At 40.6% G+C, this 17,505-nt stretch overlaps 1 protein-coding gene across 4 annotated transcripts in view; it reads left to right on the top strand.

The window, feature by feature from the left end:
- MBOAT2 (membrane bound glycerophospholipid O-acyltransferase 2) overlaps positions 1 to 17,505 on the top strand; it is a 218,701-nt gene that overhangs the window by 129,531 nt on the left and 71,665 nt on the right. For all 4 annotated transcript variants that reach the window (XM_077812555.1, XM_077812557.1, XM_077812558.1 and 1 more), the window contains 2 exons: positions 7,886 to 7,981; positions 13,805 to 13,860. In XM_077812555.1, coding sequence (XP_077668681.1) covers positions 7,886 to 7,981; positions 13,805 to 13,860 — 152 coding nt within the window. The remainder of the gene's footprint in view (positions 1 to 7,885; positions 7,982 to 13,804; positions 13,861 to 17,505) is intronic.

The following is a 17,505-nucleotide window of genomic DNA, read 5'->3' on the forward strand; positions in this document are numbered from 1 at the left end:
TGCGGCCTTGCAGGAAGGGAGGGGTGGGGCAGGAAGAGGTGGGCAGGGTGGAGGCTTGGGGGAAGGGGACGGGGCCTGGGGTGGAGCAGGGGTTGAGCACCCCCAGGGAAAATTAGAAGCTTGCGCCTGTGTTTTGAACTATTTTCCGATTAGTGTATAGTTTAGAATTACTCAGTAATTTAGTGGGGAAAATAGGTACGTACAGTAACTCCTCACTTAACGTCCTGCTGGTTAACATTGTTTTGTTGTTACGTCGCTGATCTATTGGGGAACATGCTTGTTTAAAGTTGAGCAATGCTCCCTTATAGCATTGTTTGGTAGCCGCCTGCTTTGTCCACTGCTTGAAGGAAGAGCAGCCCCTTGGAGCTAGCTGGTGGGGGCTTGGAACCAGGGTAGGCCGGCAGCCCCCCATCTGCTCCCCTAAGTTCCCTGTGCGGTAGCCGCCCAGCTGGCTATCAATTGCCGGGCAGTTCAGGTGTCCCTCCCCCACAGCCTTGTGCTGCTCTCGCCCTCTGCCTTGGAGCTGCTCCCGCCCTTTGCCTTGGAGCTGCTCCCAGGAATTGCTGTGCAGGGGGTGGGGGAGAGGGGAGTGCTGATACCTGGGTCTTTCCCCCTTTCCCCCCGTTCCTGCCCCCCCACTTCTGTACCCCATCTCCACAGAGCAGGGGGCGGGGGGAACACACAACAGGACTCAGGATGGAGGGAGCTTGCTGGCAGCAGCTGCTGTCTCAACTTTCTGATCTACTTAAAAAGGCAGTGTACTTAGAGTGGGATCAGCATATGTAAAGAGGCAATGTGCCCCTCTCTCTCTCTCAGACACACACACATACACACACACTGTGTGTCTCACACACACACACACATGCACCTCCCCGGCACTTTGGAAAGCGGAGGGAGTAGTGCGTTCCACTGGGATAGCATGGGTTCATCATCACTTTCAGTGTCCGCAGGGAATGTTTGCAGCCACTGCCATGCATTTATTGTCTCCTCCCTCCATTTGTTCTGCTTTGTAGAGTGTGAGGGTACATTAACAACAATGTTAATGGCGATAACATGCAATAACAACAATTTTAATTGAGGGCTCAGCCGAATGCTTTTTCATCATTTAGCAGCAAGGCATTCCCTGGGAAATATCCCACTCTCTGACTCCACTATCTCAACCAAGCTACACAATCCTCATTGCTGTGTACAGTATTAAATTGTTTGTTTAAAATTTATACTGTGTGTGTGTGTGTGTGTGTATATATATATATATTTCCCTGGAACATAACTCCCCATTTACATTAATTCTTATGGAGAAATTGGATTTGCTTAACATCGTTTCACTTAAAGTTGCATTTTTCAGGAACATAACTACAATGTTAAGTGAGGAGTTACTGTACTGAGTTTTCAGGTAACATAAACAATATTGAGGCAAGATCAGTACTATATGTATGAAGATAAGTTTTGTTTTAGACCATTGTTTACAAAATTTAGACATTATTTTGCTATACTCCTACAGTCTAATTACCAATAGGTGTCATTTAAGATTTTAAAATGCATACAGATATTTGCACAAGAAATGTTATCACACAGGTTATGATGGTTAGCATGTGTCCAGTTGGTTAGCCAAAAATACTTTTCTTGCCTGAGCAGATTGTTCTGGTACATCAAAACTAGGAATACTGTGCTCTGTTAGCATGAAACTGGGAAATGGTGGAACGTGTAGTTATCTGTTTTAATATAGGAGTTTCATACAAGAGAGTTGTATGCAGTGTAGTTGTAGCCGTGTCAGCCTCAGGATATTGGTGCAACAAGGTGGGTGAGGTGAGGTAATATTTTTTATTGGACCAACTTCTGTTGGTGAGAGAGACAAGCTTTTGCACTTACACACAGCTCTGCTTCAGGTCTGGGAAAGGTATTCTGAGCATCACAGCTAACTCCAAGGTGGAACAGATTGTTTAGCATAAGTACTTAGCACATATTCAAGATAGACTGGCCCGTTAACACCTCTCCAGTCACAGGACAAAAAAAGGGGGTTAGTGGGTTACAGATTGTTTCAGTAAGCCATAAATCCAGTGTCTCTGTTCAGTTAATGATTTTTAGTGTCTAGCAGAATTATAAATTTAAGTGTCCAGGCTCGTCTTTTGAAAGTGTTCTGCAGGTTTCCTTTGAGGATGAGGACTGATAGACAAAGCCCTGGCTGAGATTATATAGTTGGGGTTGGTCTTGCTCTGAGCAGGGGGTTGGACTAGATGACCTCCTGGGGTCTCTTCCAACCCTAATATTCTATGATTCAGATATAGAGTGGTCGCTTGTCTCTCTCACCAACTGAAGTTGGTCCAATAAAAGATATTATCTCATCCATCTTGTCTCTAATACAACAAAGCTGTGAGATGAAACTCTGCCCCTTGTGGCTGGTGAAATCAAGAGGGATGGGAGCGAGGAATGTTGAGACCAGCTTCGATAGAGATTAGTATCTTCCTTGAGGTCATTGAGCCAGGAAGGCATCTGTTTTAGAATCTATTTCTAGACATTGACAGCCTAGGCAATGAACATTCTAACCTGCTTTTTAGAAGAAGATGATTGAGCTAAGTTGTGGCAAAGCAGTGCCATCTGGTGTCTTGTAATTTACTTGACCCTTTTAATCAGGCACCTGTTCTAGACATGGAGATTGCAATAATTTCACTGGTGGTTGATCAATGAGTTGGTGTTGCCAAGAGATCAAGTGTGTATGCTCATCCTCCCCAAATCTCTGAGATGACTTCTGTACCATTGACTGTGAGGTTTTGTTGAGCTGCTTGTGGACCCTGACAGACTGCAAAGGCATTTCACAACAGTTTCTCAGATTTTTCCTTTCTGTGGGATCTGAAAATGTGGTGTTGGACAGTTGCTTACATGCTCTCAGGGCTGAAGTGACATCAATATTTAAAATTCCATTTCTTTTGTTTCCTTGTATCTGGATGGTGTCGTTTATTTGCCTTACCAGGGTTTGGTTGGCATGTTGAGACTTGAGTGACTGCTTTCGGGTGGGTAGCATCTAGAGTGTGTAATATTGTGATTATATCGATCACTGAAGGAGGGGTTACACCAAGCTTTGTTAGTGAGATTCATGACCACTCATGAATGCTCAGGTAATGTGATGACCAGCAGTTCTTATTTCCATCTGTCTTTGACCAGGAGGTTGAATAATCTTGGATGGTTTTGGTGACTTCGTTGCATACAGACAAGCCTTCATTTGAAGAACACTTGCAAGCTTGTCTTCATGCACATTCTGCAGGGGAGCATGTGATGACCTCTTTGCTGGGGGGAAATGTTACTCTATTCTTTTCCACTTATAACAATTGGCTTACTACAAAACTTACAAACTAACCATAAGATCATAATATTTCCTGACAAACTTAAATTAAGAATTTCCAAACCTTTACATATTTAAGAGTTGTACAGTAACTAAGATGTTCTATTGCTGATTAGAAAGTGGGAGATAAAGTTAGTAACTTTACCTCCTTGAAATTAACAATTTTTCTTCATTAATTATGTTTTATTAAAGTTACCAACAAAGGCTTTTTACCAAACCTTGTCCAGGAAGTGGGGTGCAGGGTTTTGGGAAGTATTTTGGGGGGAAAGACGCGTCCAAACAGCTCTTCCCCAGTAACCAGTATTAGTTTGGTGGTGGTAGCGGCCAGTCCAAGGACAACGGGTGGAATATTTTGTACCTTGGGGAAGTTTTGACCTAAGCTGGTAACGATAAGCTTAGGAGGTTTTTCATGCAGGTCCCCACATCTGTACCCTAGAGTTCAGAGCGGGGGAGGAACCTTGACATGGTGGCATAGTGGTGGGATTAACCTGAAATCATTTTGAGATCCAGTTGAGATTTTTTGAACTCTGATAGTGATTGTCAGCCTACAGAAAAAGACAATTCCCTTGTCTCTGCTCTGGGCCCAAATTAAAGCAAAAAACCTCCAACTACTTGGAAACCTGCTTACCCAGCCCAAAGAAAAAAAAATTCGTTTTCAAACCTGTGCTCCTTGTAAAACAAAAAAATCAAAATCCTAAAAAAAAACCCCTGCCACTTTTGTCTCCAGGCAAATGGGTAGAGCACACCCCCCCATTTACTTTTAGGAAGAAAAGAAAAAAAAACTCTGGGTTGGAAGACTGTGAATTTCCCTGCAGGAGTTAAGTACCCTGCCTCCAGGCAAAGAAAACCTGCAATTCACAAAGATAATCCCCTTTTGTCTCTGCTTGGCCACAAAGCAGAGAAAAGCCAAGCTGCTTTCAGTTTCAAAGCTGCTTTCTGGACTTCCTTTCCACAGGAAAAAAAAAATTCCTTTTTAAAATCTGTATTTCTAGTTCAAAAAATCTCAACTGGATCTCAAAATGATTTCAGGTTAATCCCACCACTATGCCACCATGTCAAGGTTCCTCCCCCACTCTGAACTCTAGGGTACAGATGTGGGGACCTGCATGAAAAACCTCCTAAGCTTATCTTTACCAGCTTAGGTCAAAACTTCCCCAGGGTACAAAATATTCCACCCGTTGTCCTTGGACTGGCCGCTACCACCACCAAACTAATACTGGTTACTGGGGAAGAGCTGTTTGGACGCGTCTTTCCCCCCAAAATACTTCCCAAAACCCTGCACCCCACTTCCTGGACAAGGTTTGGTAAAAAGCCTCACCAATTTGCCTACGTGACTACAGACCCAGACCCTTGGATCTTAAGAACAATGAATAATCCTCCCAACACTTGCACCCCCCCTTTCCTGGGAAATGTTGGATAAAAAGCCTCACCAATTTGCATAGGTGACCACAGACCCAAACCCTTGGATCTGAGAACAATGAAAAAGCATTCAGTTTTTTACAAGAAGACTTTTAATAAAAAATAGAAGTAAATAGAAATAAAGAAATCCCCGCTGTAAAATCAGGATGGTAGATATCTTACAGGGTAATTAGATTCAAAAACATAGAGAACCCCTCTAGGCAAAACCTTAAGTTACAAAAAAGATACACAGACAGAAATAGTTATTCTATTCAGCACAATTCTTTTCTCAGCCATTTAAAGAAATCATAATCTAACACATACCTAGCTAGATTACTTACTAAAAGTTCTAAGACTCCATTCCTGGTCTATATCCGGCCAAGACGACTACAGACAGACACAGACCCTTTGTTTCTCTCCCTCCTCCCAGCTTTTGAAAGTATCTTGTCTCCTCATTGGTCATTTTAGTCAGGTGCCAGTGAGGTTACCTTTAGCTTCTTAACCCTTTACAGGTGAGAGGAGCTTTCCCCTGGCCAGGAGGGATTTCAAAGGGGTTTACCCTTCCCTTTATATTTATGACAGGGGGCTTGCCCCGCTCCGTGCATGCTGTGGCGCCATGCGACTCCCGGAAGCAGCGACATGTCCTCCCTCCAGCTCCTACACTTAGGGGCAGCCAGGGGGCTTTGCATGCTGCCCCTGCCCCAAACGCTGCCCCCACAGCTCCCATTGGCTGGGAACCGTGGCCAGTGGGAGCTGCAGGGGCAGCCCCTGTGGATGGGGCAGTGTGCAGAGCCACCTGGCCAGCGCCGCACCTCTGTGGAGGAGCTGGAGAGGGGACATGCCACTGCTTCTGGGAGCTGTGGGGACAGGGCAGTGTACAGAGCCACCTGGCCGTGCCTCCGCATAGGAGTTGGAGGAGGGACATGCCATTGCTTCCGGGAGCTGCTTCAGGTAAGCACCGCCTAGAGCCTGCACCCCTGACCTCCTCCCACGCCCCAACCCCCTTCCCCAGCCCTGATCCCCCTCCTGCCCTCTGAAACCCTCCGTCTCAGCCTGGAGCATCCTCCTGCACACCAAACCCCTCATCCCCAGACCCTGCACTCCCAGCCAGAGCCCTCACCCCTCCAATCCCCCACACCAATGCCCCAGCCCAGAGCCCTCCCTGTACCCTGAACTCCTCATTTCTGGCCTCACCCCAGAGCCCGCCCCCCCAGATGGAGCCCTCACCCCCTCCTGTACCCTAAACCTGCAATTTTGTGTGCATTCATGGCCTGCCATACAATTTCCATACCCAGATGTGGCCCTCAGGCCAAAAAGTTTGCCCACTCCATCTTAGTTGCTCTATGTCATGTTGTCTCCAACTTTAGTAATAGAAACAACCCATAAAATACACAATTTCTATATCAGCTTAGGTATGTAACAGTTTACAATTCAAAGAAAAAATGCTGAATTTTTTAATTTATCCTGTTTGTGATCATAACATAATTTAACTATATATACAAATAATTCAACATTTTTCGTTGAATTGTAAGGTGTTAGGGTACCTAAAATGATAGAGTCCCTTTAGTTAATCTAATCTATTAACTTGAAATCTTGACACTTTAAAATATTGGTTAAGCGTTTCAAGTACTATGTGTTCCCCTGATTTTTATTGCCTCTTTAAAAAAAAAAAATTGTGTTTTCTCTTTAATCCCCACCCCCACCCCTCAGTCTTGCAGCACAATATTTTTGTCTTTTCTTGTAGGTTGTAACCTTAGGTGTTGTAACAATAGTGGATAATATTTTCAGACAAGAGTGTGAACTTTAAGTTTACAGAGTGCATTATGTAATTTTTTTAACCCATTTTTTCCTTGTTACCTATTATGTGTAATCTGTGTACATTCTATCTAAGGATTTACTATAATGTCCATTACTCTAATATCTAATCGCTACCCTATTTCTTCTATTCTCTTCCTTCTGTTTTGAATTTCCTAGTTATGCTGTGTATGATTTTGATTTCAATTAGACCCCTATGTCTATCAAGAACCTGTGTCACGACCTACAGCCCTGATCTTGCAAACGTTTATGTGCATGCTTAACTTTACTCCTGTGACTGTAACAATGGGACTACTCATGGCAGTGAAATATATGCTTAAGTGTTTGAAGGATCAAGGCTTAAGATTGTAAGCTGTTGGTGGTCCTCCTGAGGGCATTCTGCACCAAAAAAAATTAAAATTCTGCACCAATAAAATAAAAATTCTGAGCACAATATTTTAAAATTCTGAAAAATTCTGCAAATTTTATTTGTCAAATAAATGTGGAGACTCCAGCATGGCATTGGGGAGCACAGGGCATGCTGCACAGAGGTGAGAGATCACTGTGCAGCTCACCCCCCAACCCTACTATAAAAGAGGTTCTAATGCCGCCACATGCAATGTGTCAACATTTATGTAAAATGTGTTTGTTATACATCTGTGGTTTCTTATATCTCAATTCTAACTTGAGACATAAATGCACTGTTTTTCAATAAATGCACTAATATGCTTGTTTGAAACAGAAGTTAATTACCTGTTCTAATCCCTGCCAGAACAGCTGCAGTGGATGTACAGTGCTCAGGTTTTGCGTGTAGTAGAATCAAGGAATCTCACTGAGAAGGAGTTTAATATATGAATTAACAGAATGTTTGTGTATCAATTTTTTTTTTGTTAAACTGTCAGGGAGATGAAAAGGGTAAATGTTGTTGACTGGATTCTTTCCATTGTTATAGCACTTGCAGATTTTATAACAGCAGTTTGAATTACGGTTGCATGTATGTATATGAAGGTACATACACTCTCTATAAATTGCCACAATAGATGCTTTCTGTGATATGTTTTGCACACCTATGGAAAATGAACCAATGTTTGTCATAGGATAGCAAATTTTTAATGGTATTATGGTACTATATATAGAATTTGGGTGCATTAAAATTTGAAAATGTGTAATACTTGCCAAAAATATATGAAAAAATGAATCTATTTAACTAACTGCTCTGCCATAATAGATAAAATGTGAATGTTTTTAGTCCAAACACAAACTGCAAGTGACTTGGAACATCGGAGCAATATGTTTTCATTGATTGATAGCCTTTTTGGAGTAACTAAATAAAATATAATTGTTTTTCCTTTTCAGATATTGCTTTGTTTTTGCTTTGGGATACCTCACTATGTGCCAAATTACTAGAGTCTATATCTTTGATTATGGACAATATTCTGCTGATTTTTCTGGGTAAGAAAAAATTATATACTCCATTTCCCCCCACCCCAACAACAACATATAGTAGAGCTTGTCTGTCTGATGTGAAATTGTGTTTACTCTTACAGTAAATTGTTGGATGATAGAATAACTCGAATTTCAATTACTAAGTTTCTGTCACTACCTGCAATGTTTGGGCAACAAAAAAACCCAATAAGTGGTTTTACAGCAAATCTATTTTTGAAAGGCACAGCTTTAAAAATCACTAATTCAATGGTATTTACATACTAATTTGATTTAAAAGTGAAAGTTTAAAAGTCGAAGGCCATATTCCCTAGTGGAGCCCTGGATTGGGACTCAGGAGATGTGGGTTCTGTTCCTGGTTCTGTTGGTGGCCTCTTGGGTGACCTTGAGCAAGCCACTTTCCTGCTGTGTGCCTCAGTTTCCCCATCTGAGAATTGGAATTATGACACTGGCCTCCTTTAATTGCTTTGAGATCTACTGCTGAAAAGCACTGTATAAGAGCTAGCTGATATTATTTATTATGCTATTTTTCATACAAGACTTCTGGACTTGAAGTCAGAAAGCAAAAGGGAGCACACAGTGTATTAATATTAAAAAATTCTGTCAGGAAATATAGAATTTATACTAAATAGTTCAAATAGTGCCATTTGCCCACCATGAATAACTAACTAACTTCCTTCAGGTATATAAATGCTCATCCAAAGCTCACTGAACTCAATGAAAGCCTCCCATGGAAGTGAATGAGTTTTGGATCAAATCCATACAGTAATGGTTTGGGAATACTAGTGGAATCTGAAAAGTGACAAGCATTTTTTGGCATAATTTGAATTATTTACAGTAGCTTCTGATTAAAATGTGAAAACTTATCAAGAGCTTCAGTAATATCTGAAGTGCTGGAGACTACTGTTGTATCCTGTATTCTACTGTGATAACTGTTGGAATTTGAAGCACATTGATTTCAAACTCAAGATTTACTGAGTTTTACCAGATTCACAAACTTATATAGTTCAACATACGTTTTCTGGGAACTGGTAAGTTGGTGGAATGTTCCATCAGAAAAACATAGCGGTAGATAGCACGTCTTTTATTTCAAGAAATAGCACTAAAACAAAAAATGAAAAAAAGTTATCATAAGCAGGACAGGAAACAAAACTTTGCAACTTGGGGTCCACCCTAGTCCAATGATTCCGGATGTAGAACGTGACCTTCCCAAAGGCATCCTCCTCTTCTTCAGCAACCAATTTATAGAACGTCCATGAGCATCTGTGGAAGCTGAATTGAGACCCCTTGTTCACCAGCAAGTGCCTCAGTGCTCTGTCATGTGAATTTTATAGACTAAGAAGTAAGATTTTGGGGTGCTAAAGCAAAGGATCTGTCTCAGCGTTGAGAGTGGCAAAGACAAAGACTGTTTCTTGGGAGGAAAGGTTGAGGTTGTTACAGTGTTCTTCCTCCTTATCAGATCTGTGATATCCTGTTGGTGTCTGCTTTGCATAGAATCTTCTGCCAGATCAATGGTTGTGGGTATAACAGAAGATGAGAATGAGAGGGACTTGTATTTTGCAAGACACAGCTGAAAAAATTCTTAGTAGAAGACTGATTTAAACATTAATTGTTAAGAGGGGAGGTAGAAGTAGAAAGACGATGAAGAATGGGATCTAGTGATATAGCTATGGAGCTCTTGCAGGGGGCTGCTGCTAGAGTCATCCAATTTAAGGTAGAGATGGGACCAGTATATCATATAGGAACTGTAGAGTTAGTTTCCAAAGAAGCAGTCTCGCAATAATAGGTGTTTTTTCCCCTTAAAGTCTCAGCTCCTGCTGAGAGGTGATTACATGATCATCTTAGTTTACTTTTTTTAAGACTGAAAGATTCTGGCTCTCATGACTATGGAGAAAAGCTTAAAAATGTGAATTCTAAAGGCTCACAAACTTGAAGGCAAATATAAAATTTATTATATTTCAGATCTTATTATTTTAAAGCCAGGCTTATAACTTCAGGGGATCTGACTTGTTTTATGAATGCTCGGGTTGGCAATACTGAGATTCATGTACAGACAAAAAACACTAAGCCATTGGTTAGTTGCAGTCCCATAATTTTTTTTTTGTCATCAATTACTTAGTCTCCAAAGCAGATGTTGATGTTACTTGGTACAACGAATAAGAGTTTCAAATAGAGTTTGAAGTATGATAGAACAGAATAGGCCAAATTTATTTCAGATTGAACTCCACTGAAATCGGTGAATTTATATCGGAAATTAATTTAGGTGCAGTATATTTGGTTGAAACAAGTAGAAATTCCACTTATAGTTAGACATAGGCCCAGAGGTATTGTAGTTTGTGTCTTTTAAAAATACATACTTAATAGAAGGGAATTGCCCAGTCCAATTATTTCTTCCAACTCTTTCTTAACTCAGGTGGTGCTTTCCTGTTCCTATGCAATTATTGTATTTTGTCACTTGAAGGCCAGGGACTTTAACCAATTGCTCATATTCCTGTTCTGTAAATTGTTACCTTTTGTGTGTGTGTGACTTTTCAACCCTGTTCTAGCTGCACAGACTTTTAAAAAAAAAAGTAATAAAAAAATTCACACAGTAAACACTTCGACCTACTAAAACATAAGAATTACTGGCAGGGCTACACAGTGATGGATAGGGCCAATGAACTGCCGACTAAGCTACCTCGAACAGGGGCACAACTCTGTAAAAAGTGGAACAGGCAGTTGCAGGAAAATACCCATATATATTGCAACATTAATTTGACATGTGGTTTACCTTCCAGACTCTTAGTTGTTTGGGGATTGGTGGCATAATCATGTAGGCATCTAGCTACGATGTGATGGGCATACTAGAAATGCTCAGTAGATATTCAGTAGCAACAGAATACAGTATAAGAAAAATACTACAGTTCAGAACACACAACACAGATTAAAAAATATTACAGACTGGGCATAATGTAGAAGATGAGTAGGTTACAAGTTATTATTACTAAGATTGTGACTGTATACTAAATCTTAAGTCACCATGACCTAAGCAGCAGCTAACTTCACATTCCTACTGCTCTTTGAAAGGGCATTCCTGGGCATATAACAGCTAAAAGTCAAATGATTCAAGTATACAAACAGAGGAGGAATAATCACCAGTAGTGCTTTAACTCATGGAGCAGGTCCTCAAGGAATCAATTCTGAAGCACTTAGAGGAGATGAAGGTGATCAGGAACAGTCAGCATGGATTCACCAAGGGCAAGTCATGCCTGACTAATCTAATTGCGTTCTGTGATGAGATAACTGGCTCTGTGGATGAGGGGAAAGCAGTGGACGTGTTGTTCCTTGACTTTAGCAAAGCTTTTGACATGGTCTCCCACAGTATTCTTGCCAGCAAGTTAAAGAAGTATGTGCTGGATGAATGGACTATAAGGTGGATAGAAAGTTGGCTAGATTGTCAGGCTCAACGGTTAGTGATCAATGGTTCCATGTCTAGTTGGCAGCTGGTATCAAGGGGAGTGCCCCAAGGGTCGGTCCTGGGGCTGGTTTTGTTAAATATCTTCATTAATGATCTGGAGGATGGTGTGGATTGCAGCCTCAGCAAGTTTGCAGATGACACTAAACTGGGAGGAGAGGTAGATATACTGGAGGGTAGGGATAGGATACAGAGGGCCCTAGGCAAATTAGAGGATTGGGCCAAAAGAAATCTGATGAGGTTCAACAAGGACAAGTGCAGAGTCCTGCACTTAGGACAGAAGAATCCCATGCACCGCTACAGACTAGGGACCGAATGGCTCGGCAGCAGTTCTGCAGAAAAGGACCTAGGGGTTACAGTGGACGAGAAGCTGGATGTGAGTCAACAGTGTGCCATTGTTGCCAAGAAGGCCAATGGCATTTTGGGCTGTATAAGTAGGGGCATTGCCAGCAGATCGAGGGACGTGATCGTTCCCCTCTATTAGACATTGGTGAGGCCTCATCTGGAGTACTGTGTCCAGTTTTGGGCCCCACACTACAAGAAGGATGTGGAAAAATTGGAAAGAGTCCAGCGGAGGGCAACAAAAATGATTAGGGGACTGGAACACATGACTTATGAGGAGAGGCTGAGGGAACTAGGATTGTTTAATCTGCGGAAGAGAAGACTGAGGGGGGATTTGATAGCTGCTTTCAACTACCTGAAAGGGGGTTCCAAAGAGGATGGCTCTAGACTGTTCTCAGTGGTAGCTGATGACGGAACAAGAAGTAATGGTCTCAAGTTGCAGTGGGGGAGGTTTAGGTTGGATATTAGGAAAAACTTTTACACTAGGAGGGTGGTGAAACACTGGAATGCGTTACCTAGGGAGGTGGTGGAATCTCCTTCCTTAGAAGTTTTTAAGGTCAGGCTTGACAAAGCCCTGGCTGGGATGATTTAATTGGGGATTGGTCCTGCTTTGAGCAGGGGGTTGGACTAGATGACCTCCTGAGGTCCCTTCCAACCCTGATATTCTATGATTCTATGAACTCTGAATTTCCTGGGTTTGTAACGTTTGGTTTTGGGACAGCTGCAACATCTCTGTAACTTGCTTTTCTAAACCTGTAACGGTATGTCTACACTGCAGTCCGAGGTGTGTTTGTGGAAGCCTGTGTTACTACACCGCTATTTTTGGCTGTGCTAACGTGAGTAAAGCTAGTGCAGGCATGTGTACTAATGCTGCCGTTACACCTTGAACTGCAGTGTGGACATACCCTAAATTATCAATATGTACTTTCAACCTTCACTCTATATTAATAAAAGAATAAATAACCAAAGTAAAAACAAAACAAAATTAGTAAGGATAAGATCAAGAACAGCATAGTTTATGTAACATGCCTGCAATATAACTTCAGAAATCATATCAGCATGAACTATTGCAAACTTCTTTAGTAATGTGATCATCTTTGAAAGTGTAGAACTAGCTGTTGTAAACTTAGGAAAATATGTATATGAATACATACTTCTGATTTTTGGTTTCTAAACATTAGACACCTGTGAAAATGAAAGGTGGTTTATTAAGTTAAAAGTTCCAGCTTGTTGTATTTTCTTTTGAATATGGGAAGAAAAGGTTTACAGCTAGTCAATAGAATATATTTACAGTAAAATCTTTATATAGAAAAATTAGATGTACCAAGATATCCTTACATAGCCAAAATACATAGTTCTCTGTTTCATATCTTGTTACTTCTTTATTACATCCAAATAAATTACTTCAATTTTTCAAAGTTAGTTATATATTATTAAAAAAGATGTTTTTGTTGTGAATATGTGGCCAGATTAATTCTTGAGATCTGCTGTCCTGGATTTTGATTTCAGCTGAGCTTCTTAAGTGAATTATAGCCATCTATTCACTTCAGGGATTGCTATTGTCCTATGCATACTGCTGCTGTTGCTAATTTATAACAATGAAATAGTCTTCTGTGCTTTTCGCCCCTTACTTCTCCCTCTTAAAATATATAAATAACACCCCCCCATTCTTTCCCCCCCCCCCCCAGTGAATTTATATTTTCTTCAGTTAAATTTCTGGAAATTTTCTCTTATTTATTTAAACATTTAGGACCCAGTTCAGAAAAAATATATGCATTGCTTTACCAAACTGTTTAAATCCTGGATAGTTATAGATCTTGACTCTTCGATGGACTGACCTGCTGTATGTAAGGAATATTTTCTCCTCACTGTGTAAACGTAAGACCAAGAAACTTTTACAGCTCTAAGCTCCAGTGGTTAGACATTTTGTCCTCTTCCAGTGGGGATTGCTAGTTTAACCTATTCCCAATTTTAAATGTGAAATTAAAACATGGATATCCTTATTTAAAATGTCTTTATTTTTTCCCTTGTAACAGCCCAATGATGATAATTACACAGAAGATCACTAGTCTGGCTTATGAGATTCATGATGGTAAGACTTTTTGCACTGCATTCTTTGACTTTAATTCTTCACAAGTATATTTTTTATAATTTCCCTTCAGTTTATTTTTTCAGAAAATTAAACCATGAGTTTGTGCTGTGAATTTTATTATCCCACTATACATTTTGGCGGGGAGCTGGTGGGAGAGATTTGTTTTGGTAACTCAATTGTTGGTTCTTTAAATATTTGCTAAGGGACCAATTCAGCAAAAATCATGGTAGCCTGCACAGAATGCAAGCTCTGAAAACAAGTCTCGATGTTCAGAAGATACCACATGTCACCAAAAGATTGGCCTGCCGTACTCTCGGCCCCTTTTGGGCTGGGGCATGGATCCCTAATGAGTTAGCAAAACAGAATCTCCAAATTCAGAGATCAGTGTTGGATTCACAAATCTGTAGAACAAGCACTAGTTGCTGTGACTTTACATGACATAAATACCACTTTTACTAAAAAGGGAGTAAGTAGAGAAGAAAGACTTTATATTTTTTTCTCCTTTTCCTAATCTTGTTCTATGCTATGTTTAATTATTTTGTATAAGACTCTGTGAATTTTAATTTTTTAGTGGATATAATATGAACAGAACTATAATATGTCAATTGTATATTACTAACATGTTTAGGCATGAACAAAGAGGCTGCATAGTTATATATATATCTCAAAAGGTTAGAGAAAAGTTGACAGGAGGTGAATTGTCCCAGTGTGTGACAATATATATAAGTGAGTCTTAAGGGTGGGACTGAAAGAAACGATTGGTATCAGGTTATTTTATGAGCTAGTTTGATTTCTTGTTTCAGAGTAGCAGCCGTGTTAGTGTACTGCAAAAAGAAAAGGAGGACTTGTGGCACCTTAGAGACTAAATTTGTTAGTCTCTAAGGTGCCACAAATCTTCTTTTTCTTTTTGATTTCTTGGTCACTTTGAGAAGTAAGAATGATAGTGTGGACCATGAAAAAGACTGACAATGTACCTTCCACTCAAACTATTTTAATAAATTTTAAAGTGCTTAGAGACCAGATTAAATAATGAAAGGATGACTTCTGGGATTATAGCCACAAGCAGCTGGGGTAAATTTACCTGTTCAATTGAAACAGGTTTAAGAAACTTCTGATCCACTGTTTTTAAAAGCTTTGTTTGTGTAAAATGAACTGAAATGGTGGCTAGACAATCCTTTGTTATTTCAACTGTTGTGCATTATATTGTTTGTGTCGCACTGAAGTATGCTTGAATAAGCTCTATGATTGTTTCCCCTTTGAAAATTCATGAAAATGTGATGTATATCTCATGAGACTAGTCCAGTGAGAAAATTTTTAAATAAATGCATTTGTTGTAAAATAATTGGGGTTTGTTTTACAAATATATAAGTCAAATTTTCCAACTGTCTGTAACGGTGTCCTCCAGTCTCTGTTGTCTGGATCCATTTTATTTATTGAATTGAAGAATATCAGGCTACAGGAATTAAATGTTATTGCTTCAATCCCCTAGATTTGCATGTCTCTTTACATGCATAAGGTTGGGCCTCTACTCTAAGGGTATGTCTACACTTACAGAGTTTTTGCACTGTAAGGTTCACCGGTAATAGGGAACCGGTGAAAGTAAAACGCTGGTTTGTGTACTCACTCAATTCCTCAGGCATCAGAGAGTGTTTACACTACCAGCACTTCCATCGCCTGATGGGAGCAGCGCTGTAGGGCAGCTATCCCACAGTGCAGCTCTCTGGATAGGTCTTGTGGGAAGGCGGGCTGAGTGGGAGGCATTCTGGGTCCCTGCTCAGTGCCCCGTGCTGCCCTGCTTCATGTCTCAGGAGCCCCATTACTTCCTGGTTTCTTCTGTGGCATTTTATTTTAAAACCTCCTGCTCTCTGGCTGCTTTCCCCACCACATCTACAAACAAAGGGAAAGGGAGCTTCAAACTTCCCGGGGCTTACAGAGGGAGGGGTGGGCATCAGAGCAGCGGAGATGCTGGTCAAAGTGGTCGCTTTTGGAACTGTGGGATATCCTCTGGAGGCCAAAGGGTGTTTACACTGCTAGAACGTGTCTTCACTTTCACAGCAGCGCAAAAAGAACAGTGGTAAGAGCTGTATGCCTCTTGTGAAGGTGGTTTTCTTTTTGCAGTGAAACTTCTGAGTTTTACTGCAAAAAGTCATTAACAAGTGTAGATGCTCCCACAGTTTTAGTGCAAAAAAAGGGACTTTTTGCACTTTAAATGGTAAATGTAGACATACCCTAAATATCTGGCAATCTATATTGAACACAGCTAATGTTGACAATGTAGGAGGAAGAGGAAAGAATGACAGTGACTAACTGGGCCTCTCTTCCGTTAGTTCTGCATTTATACCTTATCAGTGCAAAGCACAAGGACTTTGCCCCTCCCATTCACTCAGTCGTAACTGGTGTCACACCTATTACTGTTTCACTTCAGAGTCTCTCAGATTTCAAAGAGACTAATTCAAAGAGATGATTGTGTAAACTATTCTTACATCTATTACAGCCCTTACAACAAGTCAGTACCTTTTAAAATATCTATTTTAAAGATTACAGTTTGAAATTCCAAAGTTCCACAGATTTGTTTTAGAAGATTCAAGTTAAGATATTCACTGAATTCCCCTGCATCTTAAACCGTGCTGTGTCACTCTGTCAGTGACTTTCTCTCACTCTGTCTTTGGCCTCTCTTTGCGCAAAGGTTAATTTTTTAAATGGTCCCCCCTGTAGCAGTATCGGGTTTGCACTGGTGTGTCAAGATTAGCTTGTCACACTTTCCTCTTCTCCTTGCCTCTAAATTTTAAAATTTATAAAATAGTCAAACATTTGCTCCAGGCTGAGATATGACACAGAATATCTCAACTCACTACACTTCTTTCAATACCATGTTTTTATAGGGGAAAAGAGAAGTTGAGCTCTATTCAGTCAAGGGGAAAGAATGCAAAGTATACAATAGATCAGAGAGGGTGGTGGTTAGTTGAACTCTTTCAGAGGAAAATACATTCAAAAGTATAGATTTCACAGACTATAATAATGATTACTAAATACCCAGGGTTTTGGAGTCACTTATTACTCTAAAGAACTTGTTGTGATCCAGGGACCCTTTGTTGCCAGCTGGCTGAGGGCACAGTGGGTGCATAGGGTTTTACAGGGATCTTTTGGATTGGATATTTGCACAATAGTTGACTGAACGGTGGCATGTGAAGTCTCTACTGAGAGCCAGTATTCCACTGGTTATTGTAACCATTGCAAAATGTATGTATGGATAATATTAAAAAAGTTATGTATCAATACTGAAAATTATGTTCTTAATGTTTTGGAATTAAGGCAGGCCACCGGAAGTGACATACCTTGGAAATGTTCCTTCCAGGCAGGAGGTAACAGGCATTATATGCCTGACAGTGCATGCTTATTTGTGTACTTAGCCAGGGGCTAAATAAGAGATCGCAAAATATACAAGAGAGGAAATCTATCGGAATAAATAAACAGCAGGAGGGTGTTCTGTTTATAAATAAAGACAAGGGATTGTTCCAGTATATCTTGGCATGCAGAGGAACACATGGAATCCTTCACCTAGGATGCAAGCTAACATTGTGCTTGTCTCAGAAAAGGAGAGCCATAGCCAGCCAAGCTGCAAAGCATTGCAAGGATTTTGGGTGA

Source organism: Eretmochelys imbricata, chromosome 3 (assembly GCF_965152235.1).
Source record: "Eretmochelys imbricata isolate rEreImb1 chromosome 3, rEreImb1.hap1, whole genome shotgun sequence".
In the NCBI taxonomy this organism is placed as follows: Eukaryota; Metazoa; Chordata; order Testudines; family Cheloniidae; genus Eretmochelys; species Eretmochelys imbricata.